General features: G+C 42.7%; 1 protein-coding gene across 1 annotated transcript; it reads left to right on the plus strand.

The window, feature by feature from the left end:
• The first annotated feature begins 1,963 nt into the window (after window positions 1-1,963).
• On the plus strand, window positions 1,964-4,493 carry LOC115642773 (olfactory receptor 10A4-like). Its single transcript, XM_030546481.1, has 2 exons — window positions 1,964-1,969; window positions 3,552-4,493. The coding sequence occupies exons 1-2, from the start codon at window positions 1,964-1,966 to the stop codon at window positions 4,491-4,493; spliced, it is 948 nt and encodes a 315-aa protein (XP_030402341.1).
• The last annotated feature ends 17,936 nt before the right edge of the window (window positions 4,494-22,429 follow it).

The raw sequence follows: 22,429 nt of genomic DNA on the forward strand, positions 1-22,429 counted from the left end.
AATTTCCCATGAAACAAAACCTTGGATTCCTGCACAGCTCTCAGAAATGTAATTAACACCCACTTGCTAAATTCCTTCCATTTGTTGATGACATTAGGACTGGAGTTAATCCAGAGGTAGAAGTAAAAGATTTGGAGGTGATACAGAGCCAGTCAACCTATCACTGCCTAGAGCTCTTGGTCCATTAGTATCTAGGTTTAATCAACTCCAGGGCACACCACAAGATTTATTTATTATCCCAGACTTTTTCATAATGCCACTGTTGCTACAGAAGAGAATGTGGCCTAGTAAGTAGAGCACTGGACTAGCATTCAGGAGACCTGAATCCTGTTCCCAACTCTGCCTCTGGCCTGCTGGGTGATGATGGGCAAACCACTAGCTCACTCTATGCCTCAGTTTCCCCACTTATAAAATGGGGGTGATGACAGAGACCTCCTTTATAAAACACTTTGAGATCAACTGATCCCAAGTGCTATAGAAGAGCTCAGTTGTGTTATTATTAATACAATATCTGGAGCACTGGACTGGAGGAGAGGAGACCACAGGGGGCTGGAGCAGGGGTTTCTCACTAGCTGCTCTGTGTCCCAAGCCTGCACAGATCACTGTGAGGCCCAAGTGTCTATGTTTCCTTAATTGCCGGTCTGTAAAGCACAGAGCAGAAAGGTTTTTGATTCCATCCATTGAGAACTTGAAGGCCTCAAGCCATAGTCAGGTGAACAGAGGCCAGTGTGATGGGACAATGACTACTACAACTAATAATGTCAAAGTTCTATTCTATATAGATTTGTATACTGTGCTGAACACCATAGTACCAAGTGTCTATATAATGCTTATTCATTTGCTATTAGTGTGACTTGCTAATGATGAATTCTTACTTTGGTGTACAGTGGCAATATCTAGGGGGATGGGGTTCTTTGTAATATCATTTGGGACTCACCAAGACACAGGCAGCTGTGTAAATGCCTTTGAAAAATCCTAGGTGTTACACAGAACACCTCTGTAACCAATGCCAAGATTCATTGGCCAGATCATCAACTCCTTTATCTTCCAAGTTAGCCAGAAAATCAGAGGGAAATCTCTGTAATAAAGCCAGGGTGTCTGCCAGAGTCAGTGTCTCAGTAGGTAGCAGGAGGGACATGCACCAGCATCTGGCACCAAGAATCCCGCTGTCAGGCATGACTCAGAGAGGGGAAACTTTATGGGCCTTAACATCAATGGGGACAGGGAAAGAGCTACCGGGTAGATACAGACAGCCAAGCGCTGCTCCTGCCCGAAGCAATGATGCAGTTTCACACTTCCCGAATGTGAAAATTGCATATTTGGGATGTTAGACGATAACAGATCTCTGCTGATGGACACAATGCATAAACAGAAGGAAAGCAAGAAAGCTCTTCAGTGTAATTGCATCTTCTCTGTCCTTTGTGCTCCTCTCTGCTGCCCATTCCCTTATTCTCAATTAAAATTACAGCAGTCAGAAGAACTAAATGTTGCTAAAGATTTTCTCCATCTGATCTGTTTGCTGCTTCGCTAAACAGTGGCTAATAGCTGAGAATGTGCCATGGATCTTTGAATGCTTGCTCATTTCCACTCAGACAGGGAGCAAATGTCTAGCCACTGAATGGTGCAACAATTTCCCCAGCATTCATTCCCACCGAATTCAGTTCAAAGGCACAGAACAAGGGCAGAGAAGATGCATTTCTTCGGGCTCCACGTGCTAGTTCATCTGGTCCCACCTTTCAAAGGATTGTAAAGCTTTTCATCCTCTAAACTGATTGCTGCTGGCTGAAATCTATCTCCAGTGACCAGCAAATGAAAATAATTAGCATCAGTTGTCTGGTTGTTAGCAGGTATTAAATGATTTGGTTGGTCTTAGTAAAATGTTCCAAATACCTTGTTGGTAAAAACTATTAAGCACTGAATTAGTCAAAAACAAAGCATCATGATCTGATTCAGACAACTGGTTATGACGGTTTGAACTGCAGTGCAAATAATAGATTTTTGAAGTTCTGGCTGTTCCAAAACAAGAAAACAAATTTTGGATAACTTGAAAACAAAGTTATTTTAAATGTTTTTTGCAAACCGAAAAGACAAATGTGTTGTGTTGACCAAAATGTTTAGTTTGACCTGAAATAAAATGTTTTGTTTTAATTTCAAGCATTTTTGTACATTTCTGATTTTTTTCTTAATTGAAGAAAATTCCAAAACAAAAATTCATGTTGACCCAAAAAATCAAAATCTTTCATTTTGGAAATCTCAGAATGAAACATTTTGATTTTTTTCTTTTCTTTTCTTTTTTTCTTTTCTTTTCAAGATGAACAGTTCAGCAAAACAGACATGAATTTGCTAAATGTTTCTGCATTTCTGTATCTTATCTGCATTTTTAAACCTCCCCACTGCCCAAAGAAAAAAAAGTTTTGGCTGAAAAATGTCACACATCTCTGTTAGGAATGAGCAAATTTAGAGGGTAGTGTAGAAAACTTTACACTGTCTTTGACCATTCAAACCAAAATACAGGACTTCAGCCTCTCATGAACTATCTTTAAACCCTCTGAGATAGGTTGTACAGTCAGCTACACAGGTTATAATAAGATCCAATGAGATAGAAAGGTCTGACTTTAAGACCATAAGGGTCCATTATGGCCTGTGTTACGCAGGACAGATGAAATGATCCAATCTAGCCTTCTGGCCTTTGAAGCTAGGAATAAAATCTATGAATTAAAATCACTGAGTCAGGACTCCTGCATAATGCAAGGCAGAGAATTTTTCCCAGTGATTCTTGAATTTATCCCAGTAACTAGCCACTAGTAAGAACATTTTCCATTAAAACATATTTTTTGTAGAAAATGGCTTTATCATAGATTGTGAGTTTTCTCAGTAGAATTACTGTTTTTATAGAAAATATTCAGGATTGTGTAGAAAATGTGAAAAATTAAAATCATTTTTCTCTTTTTGGCCACTGAAAAGTGAAAAAAGAATCTGGATTTTGGATTTCCAATTTTTATTTTTTTCTGGAAAAAAAGATTATTTCCCAGCCAGTTCTACTAATAACTTGTGATTGAATTAGGTCATAATGTTGGAGGCTTAAGCAGATGAATCCATGGTATAGCTTCCATTTTCTGGATATCCAAATCCTAATAATTTTAATGGCAATTGAGCATCCAGCCTCCTTGGCTGGTTTGCAAGCACTTTGCCTAAATTTTCAGTCTCAGTTGGATGTATTTTTGCATTTATCAAAAAAGGTAAATAAATGACTTTCATGCTTTCTCCTCCCTGATTCATAGACTCTAGGACTGGAAGGGACCTCGAGAGGTCATAGAGTCCAGTCCCCTGCCCTCATGGCAGGACCAAATACTGTCTAGACCATCCCTAATAGACATTTATCTAACCTACTCTTAAATATCTCCAGCGATGGAGATTCCACAACTTCCCTAGGCAATCTATTCCAGTGTTTAACTACCCTGACAGTTAGAAACTTTTTCCTAATGTCCAACCTAAATCTCCCTTGATGCATGTGACTTTGTTCACTCCCTCTGCCATTGAAATATGCCAAGCCATTGGACAAGGGAAATCAGACCGCAGTGACTGAGTTCATCTTCGTGGGATTCTCCTGGCTGATGGAGCTGCAGGCGCTGCTCTTTGCAATGGTTCTGTCCATGTACGCGGTGTCCCTGATGGAGAACATTCTCATCACGGCCATCATAAAAGCCAACCAGTCCCTCCACACGCCTATGTATTTTTTCCTTACCAACCTGTCCCTGCTGGAGATCTGCTACACAACGTCCATTGTGCCCAAGATGCTGGTGAGCCTGGTGTCAGAAAACAGAAGGATCTCACTATGGGGTTGTGCCACGCAGATGTATTTTTTCACCCTCTTTGGCATCACTGAGTGCTGCCTCCTGGCTGCCATGGCCTACGATCGCTATGTGGCCATCTGCAACCCGCTGTGCTACACCCTTGTCATGAGAAAAGGGGCCTGCGCCCAACTGGCCATAGCCTTCTGGATGGTGGTGATGCTAGTGGGCTTGAGCCAGACCAGCTATGTCTTCAGTCTGACATACTGTGGGCCCAACAGGATCAACCACTTCTTCTGCAACATCCCGCCCCTCCTGAAGCTGGCTTGCGGGGACACCTCCATGAATGTGTTGGCCGTGTACCTGGTGGCTCTTCTTTTCATAACCTCCCCATTCATGCTCATCCTGACCTCCTACCTCTTCATCATTGCCTCCGTCCTGAGGATGCCATCAGCTGAGGGGAAGCACAAGGCCTTCTCCACCTGCTCGTCCCACCTCATCGTCGTCTTGCTCTTCTATGGCTCCGGCATCATTACCTACCTCAGACCCAAGTCCAGCTACTCAATGGAGAGCGACAAACTTCTGGCCCTCTTCTACACGGTGGTGACATCCATGCTGAACCCCATTGTCTACAGCCTGAGGAACAAGGAGGTCAAGGAAGCCCTGAGGAGGGTGCTCCATGGGATGACATGCCCTCGGTGAACATAGGGTGTGGTTTCCCAAGGGCACAAATGAATTCCAGTGTGGCCTGGGGAGATGTAAGTGTGTCCAGGGATGGGTTTATTTAAAAAAAAACAGTGCAACCCACATTTCTGGTCAAGACAGACTGGTCTTGCCTGGCCCGTCCTATAGCCCTTGCAAACACAGCAGGTCTCTTCAGCCAGGCCTCTCAGCTGGCGGGTGTGGAGAGATCTCTAAGTCCCTTATCCTGGGTCTCTCTCCCTAAATGAGCTGGCCTCTTACTTATGGAGCAAGCAACCTGCAGGCTGTCACCTGATCCCTGGCCTGAGATCCATCCTCTGGGAGGCTGAGCATTAGTCACAGGTAGCACTTAGTCACTCCCTTCAACAGCCAAACCCCCTTGTTTCAGGCACCCAATCACCCTCTGCACTTTTGGAAATCTGCCTCATAAATGTTTTAATGTCAACAAAATTCCAAACATCCTGCAAAGTCTCTTCCCTCAGGAGGTCATGACAGTCATGGGCAACCATGAGTTGTCATCCAATCTTGATTTTAAAATTGTCAATGATGGAGAATCCACCACAACCCTTGGTAAATTGTTCCAATGGTTAATTACTCTCAATGTTAAAAAACTTGTGCCATATTTCCTGTCTGAATTTGACTAGCTTCAACTTCCAGCCTTTGGATCATGTTAGACCTTTGTCTGATAGATTGAAAAGCCCAATATACCTTTTTAGCCCCCCATGTAGGTACTTATAAAAGGAGATCTAGTCATACCTTAATGCTATCTTTGCTAAGCTAACCAGATTGTGCTCCTGGAATCTATAACTAGAAGTCATGTTTTCCAATCCTTTAATCATTCTCTGGCTCTTCTCTGAGCCCTCTCCAATCTACTAACAACCTTCTTGAATTCTGGGCACCAGAAATGGACACCATATTACAGCAGTAGTCACACCAATGCCAAATACAGATGGACAATAACTTCTCTGCTCCTATTTAAGCTTCTCAGGATCATATTAGCCTTTTTGGCCACAGCATCACACTGGGAGCACATGTTCCGCTGAGCTGAATTATATGTTATCATAGAGAAGTATAAAAGGTAATAAATTAATTAATTAAATAAATAAATCCCAAATCCCACCATGCTCAGCAGTTGGTCAGTCCATAATTCTCCAGCCTTGAATGTGATCTTGAACTCTGTTATGACTATCTTGACATCTATTATCTTTCCCATAGACAAATAACAAGCATATAATCTCCAGGTGTGATTTTCCAAGCTTTCTAGGAGATTTAGACAAACAATTCCCATTGGTTTTAATGGGAACAAGGTGATAAAAACCCTTAAGCAGCTTTGGAAACCTCAGCCTCTGTCTAAATGAGATTATATTTTATATTAAAGGTTAACCCCGAGAGAGGAACAAACAAGAGGAAAAGCACAGTGTGTGCCTCTCCTCATTACCCGTTTATATCAGAAGTGAGTGCAAGATGGTAGCTGTGACAAGCAGACTTCAAGCACTTTAGTCCCCAATTCAGACAAAGATTGAACATGTGTTTAATTTTAAATGTGAGAATTCCTATTGAGTTCCATGGCACTAAGAATATGCTGAAAAAACTAGACATGTGCTAAAGGTACTTTGCTGAATTGGGGCCTTAGAGAACAACACACAGACAAGGTCAGTAGTGGATTGAGGTGGACTAGGACCTGGATTCCATCCAGCCACAGGACCATCAACAAAGCAAAGAGTTTATGATATTTCTGGTTCAACAGTCTGCCAGTGATGTCCCCTTAGCAGATTCCAATAGTCTCTGGCAGTAGGCAACCTCCGTTAAAGCCCAGGGGATTTGCCCAGCGTAGGCACTGGATTCATGGATCATGTCTTAATCCAGGCCTGATTGCAGAGCCATATACACCACAGCTACTATGGGACTTTTTCTAGTCAAGGACCAATGGTCATATCCTCAGCATGATAAATGATGTGCCACATTCTCCATCTCTTTGAGTTTTAGATCCCATGTTAGTGAGGTGACCAAATTCCATTGAAATACAGTCCAAATCAGGCAATAATTCCCCCCAGGTCTCTTGAAAATACCAGCCTATACCAAGATCAGACGCCTTTCTGAACAAAGCATTCAAGTTCAACCATAATTTGCTGGGCTGGAGGCAGGAATCACTGGATGAAGTCCACTGCCCTGTGTTATGCTGAAGGTCAGATGAAATAAACCTCAAAATATATGATGGATTTTGCAGACTTTTATTCATTGTCTTTAATGGGTCCTGCTCACCTGAGAAAGCACTACTCGGGAAAGGATGGAAGGACTTGCAGAAAAGAAGTCCTAAGTGACGACATCAGAACTGGATGTTAATGGTGTGATTCAAAGAAGTGTTGGAGGCTTATAGGCCATTGTTGCTCAGCTCCTTGCTTAATGGTAGCTGCCCCGGGCAGACTTTGAGGCCAAATGTTGCAAGGAGACCATGAAATTGGGGTACCTCAGTTTAATTTCAGCCAATCTGGATCTTTTTCTCCAAAAGTGCTGAGCACCGACAACCCAGCCATGACCACTGAGGGTATTCAGCAAAAACAAAACAAAACAAACCAGGTCAAACGCTCACAAATGAGGCATAAAAAAGAAGAGAGCCTCAAATTTAGTGGACACTTTGGTAAAAATTGGCTTTCGGGCTTGATTTGTTTCTCAGATGTTCTGAGCATCTGCCGGTCCCACTGGCTTTTTGTGGAGTTGAGTGCTATCAGCAATCTAGAAATCAGGCCCAAGGTATCTCAAAGCCAGAGGACACTTTTGAAGATGATGGCCTAAGATATTCATTGTTCTTACTTTTCATAGATCCATAGGGTTTATGGCCAGAAGAGATCATTAGATGAGCTAGTGTGACTTCCTGTATAGCCCAGGCCAGAGAACCTTGCCCAATTACTACTGGATTAATCCCAATAACTTGTTTTGAGTAAAGCATCTTCAAGACAAGTATCCATGTGATGAAATTAGAATGGCTCTGTAATAATTTCTGCACACTGTGTTTTGACCTGGTCATTGGACCATTTACAAATATTCACATTTAACTTAATTAAGGGGCAGTAAGGGTAATCAATCAGGAAAGGAAAAAGAATGGCTCATGATAAGCCACTTCTCAGCAAACGCCTGAGATCTGATACTGAAAATGCGAGGATAGGTAAAGTCTTGGGAACCAGAGAATCAAACATATGTTTGCAAAATTATAAAACAAGTTGTCTAGGGGAACCAAGTAAAGGAAGCATAGAGACAGGATCCCACTGGGTTGCCTGAAGAAGCCAGGTCATTAGTTAAGCTAGAATATGTGTTGTTTTAAAATTAATAAGTTTTCCTTCTAAATGCCTTGTTCCTAGTTGTCATAGGTCTCATCCCCACTCTGAACTTTAGGGTACAGGTGTGGGGACCTGCATGGACACTTCTAAGCTTAACTACCAGCTTAGATCTGGTCCGGCTGCCACCACTCGCAAGCACTACTTTCCTTCACTGGGTAGCCTTGAGAGACTTTAACAATTTCCTAGTGAACACAGATCCAAACCCCTTGGATCTTAAAACAAGGGGAAATTAACCATCCCCCCTCCTTTCTCTCACTAACTCCTGGTGGATCCAAATTCAATTCCCTTGGATCTTAAAACAAGGAAAAATCAATCAGATATTAAGAAAAAGGCTTTTAATTAAAGAAAAGAAAGGTAAAAGAAAACTCTCTGGGAGAGATTAGCATACCAGCTACTCTCACAGACAACAGATTCCAAACACAGAGGATCTTCCTCTGGGTAAAAACATAGTTACAAAAAAAATACCCAAATACTCAATTTGACTATTCCTCTTATTGCACAAGACAGGTTACAAAGAAACAAATATAAACCTATTTATTTCCTTCACTAATACTCACTACTTAATAAGAGGCTGAATTCTGTGGGGAATTTTCTGGGATGGGAAACACCAGTGCTAAAAATGTGTGCCAGGCATTAGCAGACATTTTTGCCAGGGTAGGTTGGCCCTCTGACATCCTTATCGATTCGGGAACTAATTTCCTGGTAGGAACCATAAAAAACCTGTGGGAAGCTCATAGGGTGAATCACTTGGTTGCCATCTCTTACCACCATCAAACCAATGGCCTGGTGGAGAGGTTTAATGGAACTTTGGGGGCCATGATACGTAAATTCGTAAATGAACACTCCAACAATTGGCACCTAGTGCTGCTGCAGTTGCTTTTTGCCTACAGGGCTGTACCACATCCAAGTTTAGGGTTTTCACCATTTGAACTTGTGTATGGTAATGAGGGTAAGGGGCCATTATAGTTGGTGAAGCAGCAGTGGGAGGGGTTTATGCCTTCTCCAGGAATTAACATTCTAGACTTTGTAAGCAACCTACAAAGCACCCTCCGACACTCTTTAGCCCTTGCTAAAGAAAACCTAAAGAATGCTCAGGAAGAGCAAAAGGCCTGGTATGATAAACATACCAGAGAGCGTTCCTTCAAAGTAGGAGACCATGTCATGGTCTTAAAGGCGCTCCAGGCCCATAAAATGGAAGCCTTGTGGGAAGGATCTTTCACGGTCCAGGAGCGCTTAGGAACTGTTACCTATCTCATAGCATTCCCCACCTCCAACATAAAGCCTAAAGTATACCATGTTAATTCTCTTAAGCCCTTTTATTGCAGAGAATTAAAGGTTTTCCAGTTTACAGCCCAGAAAACAGATGACACGGAGGGGTCTGAAGGTGTCTACTGTGAAGGAAAAATTAATGGTGGCGTGGAAGAGGTGACCCTCTCCACGACCCTTGGGCGTCTGCAGTTTATTTCCTTCACTAATACTAATATTCACTACTTAATAAGAGGCTGAATTCTGGAGCTTTCCCACTTCGGTTCAAAGCGAAACTGACTCAGACAAAGGGAATTTCCCTCCTCCCTTTTGAACCATCTTGTCCTTCCTTTGGTTCCTTTGGTGTCAGCTAGGCTAGGTGAATTCTTAACCCTTTACAGGTAAAAGAGGCATTAACTCTTAACTATCTGTTTATGACACTAGCGTTAAAAGAAACCAAACTTTGCTTTCAGAAGGTTGTCTGATTCTACTCATCATTGGTCACAGTGGCAAGCTGATACACAGTAAAGCTTCATATAACACTAATCTCCCAGACAGTTTGTGTTTAGAATCCACCCTCATTTCCTGCTGACTTTGCAAGCCACACGGAGCTCCGAGTTAATTCAGTTTAATTAATGTGGACCCAATCTTGAATTTTGTGGTTTTGATTCTGCCAAACTTACTCACCAAAGTAACCAGCACTCACTCAAGTGACCATGTCAACTTTGAGATTGCAAATTGCCTGAGTAACTGATACTTATATGAGTGAGGGCTTCAGGAGCAGGCCACATTTGCAACAAAACTCTACGGAAGATCTGATGGACTTAAGAAAACCCTTCAGACTCAATTCTTCAACTTTTATCCACTCAAGCAATGACTAATCTTTGTGGATGCAGGAAGGAGCACTGTCATAAACAGATAGCTAAGGGTTAATGTCTCTTTCACCTGAAAAAAAGTAACCTGAAGCACCTGACCAGAGGACTAATCAGGAAACCAGACTTTTTCAGGTCTGGGTGGAGGGAAGTTTGTGTCTGAGTTCTTTGGCTTGTGCATATCTCCCTCTCGGCTATGGGAAGGATTTCTCTATTTCCTGCTTTCTAATCTTCTGTTTCCAAGTTGTGAGTACAGAGATCATAATACAATAGGGGTTATTGTTTTTTTCTTTTGTATTTACATGGTATAGTTGCTGGAATGCTTTGAATTGTATTCTTTTTGAATAAGGCTGTTTATTCATATTTCTTTTAAGCAATTGACCCTGTATTTGTCACCTTGATACAGAGAGACCATTTTTATGTATTTTTCTTTCTTTTTACATAAAGATTTCTTTTTAAGACCTGTTGGAGTTTTTCTTTAGTGGGGAACTCCAGGGAATTGAGTCTGTGCTCACCAGGGAATTGGTGGGAGGAAGAAGTCAGGGGGAAACCTGTGTGTGTTAGATTTACTAGCCTGACTTTGCATTCCCTCTGGGTGAGGGGGAAAGAGAGATTAGCTCTCGGTACTTCTGTTTTCCAAGGCTGGAAACGGGGAGGGTGGAATCCCTCTGTTTAGATTCACGGAGTTTGCTTCTGTGTATCTCTCCAGGAACACTTGGAGGGGGGAACGGAAAAGGTTTATTTCCCTTTGTTGTGAGACTCAAGGGATTTGGGTCTTGGGGTCCCCAGGGAAGGTTTTTTGGGGGACCAGAGTGCCCCAAAACACTCTAATTTTTTGGGTGGTGGCAGCTTTACCAGGTCCAAGCTGGTAACTAAGCTTGGAGGTTTTCATGCTAACCCCCATATTTTGGACGCTAAGGTCCAAATCTGGGACTAGGTTATAATAAGCACTCTTGGACTAATTACTAGAGCAGGATTGCTCACAAGGGCATTGAAAGATTGGTTGCTGATTTTAAGCTTCATGGATCCCCACCTACTAAGGTTGGTGTTCAAGACATGGGGATTCTGTAGCAGTCTTTCTAACTACTGTGAGATCATTAGTACAGGCTTGTGCCCCTAGATATGTTTTTTGGTTCATACTTTCAGAAGCCTGACAAGCTACCAAAGAAAGCTACCTTTGTTCTCAAGTAGGTGAGATTCTCTTGATTTTATTAGAGAACTGAGGCTGGATGACACATAAAACTTAGCTACTTTACTCAGGTGTGTGAAAAATTCACATCGCTGAGAGACATAGTTAAGCTGACCTAAACCCTGGTATAGACACTGCTAGATCAATGGGAGAATTCTTCTATCAGCCCCTTGAGGGGTAGAATTACCTTTCATCACTGGAGCAAATATCCCTACTGCAGTGTTACAGTGGCACAGCTGGGGTACTATAGTATCTGTAGAGTAGACAAGATGATATTGTAGATAATATTATTCCTTGTTACGAAGACTTTATTGACTTAGCTAATCATGACAAAGCAGGATGCTCTGGGAGAAAATAACAGGCAAAGGGTGTAGATGGACTGGGAACAGAATGCACAGAATTAGGCTATCATGTTTGCATGTTCAATAAGCAATAGTTTTTCTTTCTTTCTTTCATATTAATTAGCAAATTGTTGTTGAGATGGTGTACAGAAACAAGATGCATCTCCAGACTTTGGGGAGCACCATGGGAGAAAGGATGAAGGGACTAGTGGGCAAAGGGAACAATGGAGGTGCAGAGTTGGATGGGACTGGCAGACCCTGGAGAGCAGAGTGTTAGGTGACCATGTAGCATGGGTCTCTGGACTGGCTGGAGAGGGATGTGGGAGGTGACGATGTGATGCTGATATTAAAGAGGCAGCTGCCGGAAGAACTTTCACTAGCACCTGTGTGACTGAGATGGCAATAAGAGGGACTGGGGATTCAGATCCTTTGTCCCATCAATCATAGAGATGTTTTCCCACAGTCACAGAATCATAGAAAAGTAGGACTAGAAGGGACAGCGACACGGCTTCTAGTCCAGTGCCCTGCACAGAGGCAGGGCTAGGTATTATCTACACCATCCCTGACAGGTGTTTGTCTAACCTGCTCTTAAAAATCTCCAGTGATGGAGATTCCACAACTTCCCTAGGGAATTTGTTCCAGTGTTGAATCACCCTGACAGGAAGTTTTTCCTAATTTCTAACTTACATTTTCTTTGAATAATTTAAACCCATTGCTTCTTGTGTTGTCCTCAGTAGTTAACACGAACAATGTATCACCCTCTTCTCTATAACATATTTTTACATACTTGAAGACTGTTACACATCTCCTCTTCTCAAGACTAAATAAACTGAATTTTGTCAATCTTTCCTCGTAGTTCATGCCTTCTAGACCTTTAATCATGTTTGTTGCTCTCCTCTGAATTTTCTCCAGTTTGTCCACATATTTCCTGAAGTGTGGTGACCAGAAATGGACATAGTGCTCCATCTGAAGCCATATCAGTGCTGAGTAGAGTGGACAAATTACTTCTGTCTTGCTCACAACACTTCTGCTAATACATCCCAAAATTATATGTGTTTTTTGTTTTGTTTTTTTGTAACAGTATTACATCGTTGATTCATATTTAGTTTGTGATCTACTGTGTCCCCCAGATCCTTTTCTGCAATACTGTGTCATAGGCAGTCATTTCCCATTTAGTATTTGTGCAATTGATTATTCCTTCCTCAGTATAGAACTTTGCATTTGTCCTTATTGAATTTCATCCTGTTTACTTGAGAGACCATTTCTCCAGTTTGTCCAGATAATTTTGAATTATAATATTGTCCTACAAATCACTTGCAACCCCTCCCAGCTTGGTATCGTCTGTAAACATTGTAAGTGTGCTTTCTATTGCATTATCCACATCATATATGAAGATATTCAATAGAACTGGACCCAAGAAAGATCCCTGCAGGACATGCCTGTCCAGCTCGATAGTGAACCATTGATAACTACTTTCTGAGTATGGCTTTTCAGCCACTTGTGCACCCTCTTATAGTATATTTGTCTAGTTCAGTGGTTTTCAACCTGATCCTTGGGGGTCTGCAGTCTATGTCTAAGATTTCTAAATGGGTAGGTGTGATGGGTTGGATCACAGAAATCCTCTTTGGGACTGCCACCTGATGTACCTAGACTACCTCTCAGCTTGGAAAAGAGGAGACTAAGAGGGGATATGATAGAGGTATATAAAATCATGAGTGATGTAGAGAAAGTAGATAAGGAAAAGTTATTTACTTATTCCCATAATTCAAGAACTAGGGGTCACCAAATGAAATTAATGGACAGCAGGTTTAAAACAAATAAAAGGGAGTTCTTCTTCACACAGCACACAGTCAACTTGTGGAAATCCTTGCCTGAGGAGGTTGTGAAGACTAGGACTATAACAGTGTTTAAAAGAGAATTGGATCATTCATGGAAGTTAAGTCCATTAATGGCTATTAGCCAGGATGGGTAAGGAATAGTGTCCCTTGACTTTGTTTTTCAGAGGGTGTAGATGGATGGCAGGAGAGAGACCATCTGTTAGGTTCACTCCTTCTGGGGCACCTGGAATTGGCCATTATTGGTAGACAGGATACTAGGCTAGATGGACCTTTGGTCTGATCTAGTATGGCCATTCTTATGTTCTTATGAGCCTGTTTTCCCTGCCAGCTTGGGACTTCAGTCCTTTGCTTGGTTTGAGACAGACACACTTGCCTGCTGCAAACACAAGTCCAGGTCTGAACCACATCCCCCACAAGCTGCAGGCTTAACTGCAAACAGCTTAAGAAGTACTCCTGTCTCCAGCACTCAGATACCCAACTCCCAGTGGGGTCCAAACCCCAAATAAATCCATTTTACCATGTATAAGGCTTATACAGATGTAATCCTTTTGCCAGGCTGAGTTGATAGCAGCAAGGGCCTGGTTTAGTACCTAGGGATTCTCTTTCAACAACGCAATGCAATGCAAATTGGCTTGAGCCCCTGTCATGGTATATTTCCCCAATCTGAACCTTAGAATCCAAAAAATGGGGTACCAGTATGAATTCCTCTAAGCTTAATTACCAGCTTAGATCTTGTAGGGCTGCCACCAACCAGAAATTCCAGTGCCTGGTACACTCTGGTCCCCTCTAAACCTTCCCCGGGGATCCCCAAGACCCAGACCCTCTGGATCTTAACACAAGGAAAGTAAACCCTTTCCCTCACCGTTGCTTCTCCCAGGCTTCCCCTCCCTGGGTTACCCTGGAAGATTGCTGTGATTCAAATTCCTTGAATCACAACACAGAGAAATCAGGTTTGTTTCCCCCACTTCCCTCTCCTTCTCAGGCTTTCCCTCCCTGGGCTATCATGGAGAGATAGACAGATTCAAGCTCCGTGAATCTAAAAGAAAGGGATTCCACCCTTCTCCCCGCCCTTCTCCTTTCCTGTTAAGTACAGACTCAATTCCCTTGAGCCTCAACAAGGGGAAAAAATCAAATAGGTCTAAAAAAGCAAAACTTTTAATAAAAAGAAAGAAAAAAAAGTAAAAGATGTCTCTGTAATTTAGATGGTAAAAGTTACAGGGTCTTTCAGCTTATAAACACTAGAAAGAAAAGCCTCCTCCCAGCAAAATTACAATTTAAAATACTTCCAGCAAAATATACATTTGCAAATACAGAAAACAATCAAAAGATTATAACCGCCTTTCCTACTTAATACTCACTATTCTGAATATATAAGAGACTGTAGCAGGGAGATTGGCAAGAAACCTGGTTGCATGTCTAGTCCCTTTCAGGACCCAGAGAGAACAAAGCAAAACCCAAAAAACACAAACAAAGGCTTCCCTCCACTGAGACTTGAAAGTATCTTGTTTCCTGATTGGTCCTCTGGTCAGGTGTTTTTGGTTCCCTGTTTGTTAACCCTTTACAAGTAAAAGAGACATTAACCCTTAACTATCTGTTTATGACATGCCCCCCAAATCACAGACAGTGGGGAACCTCACTGGCTGTGATTTCTTTCTTGAACTTTAGAATAAACAAATTAATACAACACACGCACCTTTACATGTACTACTAAGTATGTAAACTACCAGACTTTCTACATTTTAAAGACAAATTTTAACCAGTGGATTCTGGGAAACTTTCAAGATAGAGTACATCAGCTACTTTGTTAGAAGCCCCTGAAATGTGTTGAATATCAAAATCAAAATCTTGGAGAGCTAAACTCCATTGAAGCACTTTTTTGTTGTTCCCCTTGGCAGTATGAAGCCACTTTAGCGCAGCATGGTTGGTTTGTAGCTGGAACTGCCGTCCCCAAACGTATGGGCGTAGCTTTTCCAGGGCGTACACAGTGGCGTAGCATTCCTTTTCACTGACTGACCAGTGACTTTCCCTCTCAGACAGTTTCTTGCTGAGAAACATGACAGGATGCAAGTTGTGATCCGGTCCTTCCTGCATGAGAACTGCTCCTATACCACGCTCAGATGCATCTGTGGTTACTAGGAATGGTTTGTCAAAGTCCGGGGCCCTTAGCACAGGGTCAGACATGAGTGTCGCCTTAAGCTGGGTAAAGGCCTTCTGACACTCATTAATCCATTTAACTGCATTCGGCTGGGTCTTTTTGGTCAGGTCGGTCAGTGGGGCAGCAATTTGGCTGTAATGTGGTACAAATAGCCTGTAATACCCGGCCAAGCCTAAGAAGGATTGGACTTGTTTCTTTGACTATGGGACAGGCCGCTTTTGGATAGCATCCACCTTGGCCTGTAGGGGGTTTATGATTCCTCGACCCACCTGGTGTCCCAGGTAAGTCACTCTGTTTTGGCCTGTTTGACACTTTTTGGCCTTAACAGTTAGTCCTGCCTGACTGATGTGCTCAAAGACCTTTTCCAGGAATTCTAGGTGTTCGGGCCAGGAGTCAGAAAAAATGGCCACATTATCGAGGTAGGCAACTGCATATTCTCCCAATCCTGCTAGTAGACCATCTACCAGCCTCTGGAAGGTGGCGGGTGCATTTCTCAGCCCCAAAGGAAGCACATTAAATGCATACACTCCCACATGGGTGATGAATGCTGACCTCTCTTTGGCAGGTTCGTTTAGCGGTACTTGCCAGTGCCCCTTGGTTAAGTCTATTGTAGATATGAATTGGGCACGTCCCAACTTCTCCAATAGCTCATCGGTGCGTGGCATTGGATAGTAGTCTGAACGAGTTACCGCATTTAGCTTACAGCAGTCCACGCAAAAGCGTATTTCCCCATCTGGTCTTGGTACCAGAACCACTGGAGATGCCCATGCACTGGTAGATGAGCAGATTATACCCATCTGTAGCATGTTTTGGATCTCCCGTTCTATAGCAGCTTGGGCTATAGAACGGGAGGAGACACTCTTCTAATTGGGTGAGCATTACCTGTGTCAATGGAGTGGTATGCCCGTTCAGTCCATCCTGGGGTGGCTGAGAACAATGGGGCGAAGCCAGTGCACAGCTTCCTGATCTGTTGCCGCTGCAGATGTTCCAGGGTGGTGGAGAGGTTCACCTCTTCCACACCACCATCACTTTTTCCTTTGTAGTAGACACCTTCAGGCTACTCAGTGTCATCTCCTCCTTGGGCTGTAAACTGACAAACTTGTAAGTCTCTGGAATAAAAGGGCTTGAGAGAATTAACATGGTAAACTCTGGGCTTTAGGGAGGAATTGGGAAATGCTATGAGGTAGTCAACAACTCCCAGGTGCTCCTGGACCGTGAATGGCCCTTCCCATGATGTTCCATCTTATGGGCCTGTTGCGCCTTCAAGACCATAACCTGGTCTCCTACTTTGAAGGAAAGCTGCTTGGTATGTTTATCACAAGGTGCACGGTGATGCTAAATCAGGTCCACATTTCTCGAATGATCCATCATATGTGTGTGATAATTAAAATTAATAAGTTTCCTCAAAAAGTGTTAACAGTTGGCCACTGTGCCTATTGCAACTTCATCAGTGGACATCAGGGAAAAGTGTGGGAACTGCTGCTGTAGACTGTAAATGTCACGTTCCAGGCATTACACCATAGCTTCAAACTCTGGACATCCAAGGAAGAAGATTCATAAGAATATTGAGGTTAATAGTCTATTACCTTGCACCTTGTGCAGTATTCTACTCTATTCTACTAACTGGTACAGATGGGTCTATTCTACATGATGCTAAAGTAGCACATATTGGTCTACTTTATTCTATTTATTCTATTCGAATTAGAATAGATGGGTACATTCCATTCTATTAACTAAAACAGAAGAGTCTATTCTATTCTAAAACATATGGGTCTATTCTATTTTATTCATTTTGATTCTAGTCAAGTCTAGTCTAAACAAGAACACACAGGTATATTGTAGTCTAGTCTAGTCTAGTCTAGTCTATTTCTTCCTTCACATTGGTAACTTGACATATTTGCAAATAAAGAAAACCAGTTAAAAGGCTAAACCGCCTTTCTACTTGCATTTACTACTTGAATAGAAAATTAGAGCCTGTAGTACATCTGGTCACTCTCAGATCCCAGAGAGAACACAGACCAAGAACAAAGAACACACACAAAGGCTTCCCTCCACCGAGATTTTAAAGTATCTTGTCTCCTGATTGGTCCTCTGGTCAGGTGTTGCAGGTCACTGTTTGTTAATCGTTTACAGGTGAAAGAGACATTAACCCTTAGCTATCTGTTTATGACAGGCATCCAGTACACATACGGTGACAGTAAAAAAAAAAGCTGAATGGGCTCCATGGTTGCCGTGCTATGGCGTCTGCCAGGGTAATCCAGGGAAAAAGGTCGCAAAATGATTGTCTGCCATTGTTTTCCCAGAGGAAGGAATGAGTGATGACATTTACCAAGAACCACCCGCGACAATGATTTTTGCCCCATCAGGCACTGGGATCTCAACCCAGAATTCCAAGGGATGGGGGAGACTGTGTGAACTATGGGATAGTTATGGAATAGCTACCCACAGTGCAACGCTCCAGAAATCAATGCTAGCCTCAGACCATGGACGCACACTGCCGAATTAATGTGCTTAGTGTGGCCACGTGCACTAGACTTTATACAATCTGTTTTACAAAACCAGTTTATGTAAAATCGGACTAATCCCGTAGTGTAGACGTATCCAAAGTTCCACTACTGCAGGCCAGCCGACAAGCTCTGATTCGGCCAGTGCCCAGCATTTGCACAGGGGTGTTTCACTGAGTCAATCATTGTCCTCTGACCAGGACACAAGAGATGAAAAGGAAGAGTAGCTCACCATGGGGTGTGGTGGATTTTCCAAGGGGCGTGGTGGATTTTCCTTCAGTTGGAGTCTTTAAGTCAAGACTGGACATTTCTTCCTAGAAGATACAACCAGAAGTGATGTGCTTAGTGCAGGAATCATGGGGTGGGAATCTCTGTCCTGTGTTGTGCAAAGGTTTGGCAGAATTCATTTTTCTAAATAGTTCTGAGGGATGATATCAATGCTTTCTAAAGCATTTTTAAGATTGTTATTAATTGAAATTTTCACAGTTGTGTGAAATTATGGAGGGGTGGTTTATGCCTTATGTCCCTTGCAGTTCATGTTTCAGGATTTCAGCCAGCTGCCTCCAAGGGTTAGTAAAGGATTTTCTCTCTCTCTCTCTCTCTCAGGTACTGGGCTGGCTGATTCATGCTCACATGACTTAAGGGATGGCTTTCCATTGAATGTGCTGGTGCCTTGTCATGACCATACAGGCAGTGTACCCAAACAGTGTCTGGAATGCTGATAAAGTGCTTTGTAGATAATAAACCTGGACAAACAATATTAAAGGTTCCATCTAGATCTGGTCAAAATTGATAAGTATTTTCCATAGGGGCAAACAAGCAAATTAAATATTCTTTTTTTTTAATATATATTGTCAAGTTCTTGGATGATAGAAAAATGCCTTTTTGTTTGTTTGTTTTTCCATTTTGAGGATGTTTCCTACTCTTTTCCCCTTTCTACAGTAAAAGAAGGAAGTGAGAGGAAAAGGGGAGAAAAGAATCAAGAACAAAAAAGAAAATCTGGATTTCTTTTCATTTGTAAAATTAAAAAAATAATTTAAGAAAGAAAGAAAGAAAGAAAGAAAGAAAGAAAGAAAGAAAGAAAGAAAGAAAGAAAGAAAGAAATTTCACACGCACACAGAAAATCATTTAATTCGGTTAACATTTTTTCATGGATTTTTTCTGGTGTTTTTACACAGTTTTCACTGAAAAAAGATGAGATAGAAGAAAAAAACTGATTTCATTTTTCAGGTTTGAAAACAAAATAAAACATTTTCAGTTTTAATTTAATCAATGAAAAGCCGATGCCCTACAACATTTCTATTTATTTTTTAAGATAAAAAAAATCTATTTTTCATGAGAAGAAATGTTTGTTGAAAAACACAGCCAAATCAACAAAAATGCCTGCCTCTGGGTATAACTTGTTAGTGAATGTTGGCACAGAATACCTGCCAATCTGAGCTTGCTGCTACTGCCATCTTCACCTCACGGCCCCTGCAAACCAGCTAGTGCTCATTACACACACACAGGGCACATGTGGCCAGTCACAAACAATGATGTCTTCACACTTCACCAGGAACGTTGTTATATGGGCTAAACCCAGCTGATAAGGACCAGATTGGGCCAGGCAACAGCACCAGGCTCACAGGGCCCTTGGAGGTGGGGAAGTTGGACAAACACAAAGAAATGAACCCAGAGCCCCAGTCAACAGGGACAGTCCTCACCCATCTGAGGGTTTGATAGTGCGCTAGGAGATGTGTACTCATAGAACAGAGGCCATTCTTGGGGATGGCCTGTGAAATGGTCATCGCAAAGGGACTCAGCATATGGCAACCTCGGAGAGAATCTGCTTTGCTGCTACTAACCACACAGAACAGTATGAAGGCAGGGAGCTGCTACAGAGAGTGTCCCCACAAATGATAGCAGAATCAGGGACTGCGCCATCAGTCTCTGGTGGCATAGACAGCCCTTGAGATGCCTTGAAGCTTTGGCAAATGAGGGGAATGATTAGAAAATGGTTATGGAGGTAGTCACCAGGTGGCGCTGTTAAACATTGTTTTAAAAGTTTTTTATTTGCCTTTGCTTGTGAGTCTCTGAAGAAGTGCTGTAGGGCTCTTCAGTTTGTGACTCAGTTTCTTTTGCGGTGACCTGTTGCAAACTGCAGAAGAGTTTGCTTCCTGTCATAATGTCCATAAATAGAGTCAAATATTGGGATAGAGCTGCTTCTTTGGAACAGACCTAGGTGCATGGGTCAAGAGCCCTAAAAGAAGGAATTTCATGCATGTTGTTTCTTTCCACCTCTGTTCCAGGACTGGTTCATGTAGTGTCAAGTTACACTAAAAAGTAATCCAGACTCCACATCACTGGATTCTCCTCCAATGGGAAACCAATCACCAAGTCCCGCTTTCTGCTATCATTCAGAAGAGGACAGAGAATATTGTCAAACAAATAAAGATGAATAATTAATAATCATATCAAAGTTCCTTGGGGTAAATATTTCCATTGGGATTGGATGTGTGTATTTTGAATGTGTGTGTGTGACAGAGAGATTTCCTTTCAAACAAAGCCTTCACTTGCAAACTACAGATTAAATTAACACTCTGTACCCTTTGTTTTTGCTAAACTGCATGACCTGAAAAACCAGTCTGACAAGCTTCACTTTTCTTAGCCATTCTTACTTATGAAGTTTCTCCACTGAAGACAAAGTGACAACTGACATGCATAAAGATTACTCAGCAGTGTCAGTGGCTGCAGGACCAGGCACTCCATGAGCAATGTGTTACATTTCAACCATGCAGAGCAATGATCTCCTACTGCTGGGATCAGAAAGGGGAGTTCTCTGGGTGTGGGCAATTGGTTGCATTAGGACAGTTGTTTGTACTGACTGTACAGAACACACAGCACTAACTCCCCAGGCTCAGCCCCTTTGGAGGTGGAACCAGGGGAAACTCAGCCTGCTGTGGAGAAGGATCCAAATATGTGGTAACCTCTGCACTGTGCAAATAGAGAGGAAATAGCATGTTCTAACACAGCACACGGCAGCTGCTTGTCCATTCAGGTAGATGCAGGTGTCTTTGCTGAAAAGATCCAGATTTTGCAGAGAGAGAGAGACAAGAACTTCAGCTTATGAATCTATGTCCTGGCTGTTGAACACAGAGAAACAAGCTTGCTTCAAGCTTCAGCTGTCCTGTGGTTACAAGTGAGCATCATCTTCCTGAGTGCATTTCTGTCCCACCTTCCAGACAGGGGCATGAATGGGCTTTGTGAATATAAACAGTCTTAGCCTCACCTTCCCACAGCAGTGACAGTCAGTGTTCATAGCACCATTTAACAGTGAGAAAATTGAGATACACGTCTTGCGAAAGGTCCTCAGCTAGCGATCTGGTCCACTGAGTCCAATGGAGTTATGGTTCATTCACTCCAGCCAGGGCTCTGGGTCAGTGTGACTAGGCCAAAGCCTGGAGTATCATAGTGGGAATCCAAACAAAGTGAAGCAGAAAGAAAGGACCATAATAACAACATGTAAAATGTAAGGAGGAAATTAGCAGGATGGCAAAGGGTGGCTTGGCCTTTGAAGGGAGCTGGGCTCTGCCCCCACCTCTGCCTTGTCCTCTGAAGCCAGCCTTTGAGTTTAGGTTTGGGTGATAAGACGGTAGCTCGGGGTGGGGCTTCCTAAAAGAGGGAGGCAGCTGAGCTCCCCTGATCAGATAGATGTGAGGAGCTGTCAGAGAGCTGGGCCTGACACTCAGGGAAAGAGGAGAGGGCTGCAGGGTGTTTTCTGCAGGGGATCCAGAGGGGAAGCAGAGTCAGAAAGGAGTGGGAAAGAAACTCTCTCTAGCAACAGTGAGGTGTAGGAGCAAACCCTGGAGAGGGAATGAGAGGATAAGGAGAGGCTTGCTGGGAGATTCTAGCTCTGAGTGAAACCCTTATTTCAGGTCAATAGAGAAGACCACAGAAGGAGAGGGTGATTCAAAGGCACCAACAGTGGAAGTTGGTTTGATGGAGGGATGAGGGGGGAAGTGGAGGCAGCAGCAGGATCTGATAAGAGAAAAAGTTCGACTGCCAGAGGGAATTTGAAGAACAAGTGGTCTGAGTTAAAAGCAAGCAGCAAACTCTTTCAGTTTGTCTGAAGCAGGAAACTACAAGACTCTGTGGATCCACTGAACTCTCAGGGAATAATGATAAGGACTAGAGTTGGTAGGAAATTTTCCAACACTCAGTTTCATCAGAAAATGGCAATTTGTCAGAATGAAATGTTTCATAGAATCATAGAAGTGTTGGGCTGGAAGGGACATCAAGGGATCAGCTAGGCTAGCCCCCTGCACCTAGACAGGACCAAGTAAACCTAGCCCCTCCCTGACAGATGTTTGGCCAACCTGGTCCTAAAAACCTCCAGTGATGGGGAGTCCACAACTGCCCTTGGAAGCCTAGTCCACAGCTTAACAACCCTTAGAGAGAGAAAGATTTTCCTAACATCT

This window comes from Gopherus evgoodei, unplaced genomic scaffold, assembly GCF_007399415.2.
Source record: "Gopherus evgoodei ecotype Sinaloan lineage unplaced genomic scaffold, rGopEvg1_v1.p scaffold_45_arrow_ctg1, whole genome shotgun sequence".
Lineage (NCBI taxonomy): Eukaryota > Metazoa > Chordata > Testudines > Testudinidae > Gopherus > Gopherus evgoodei.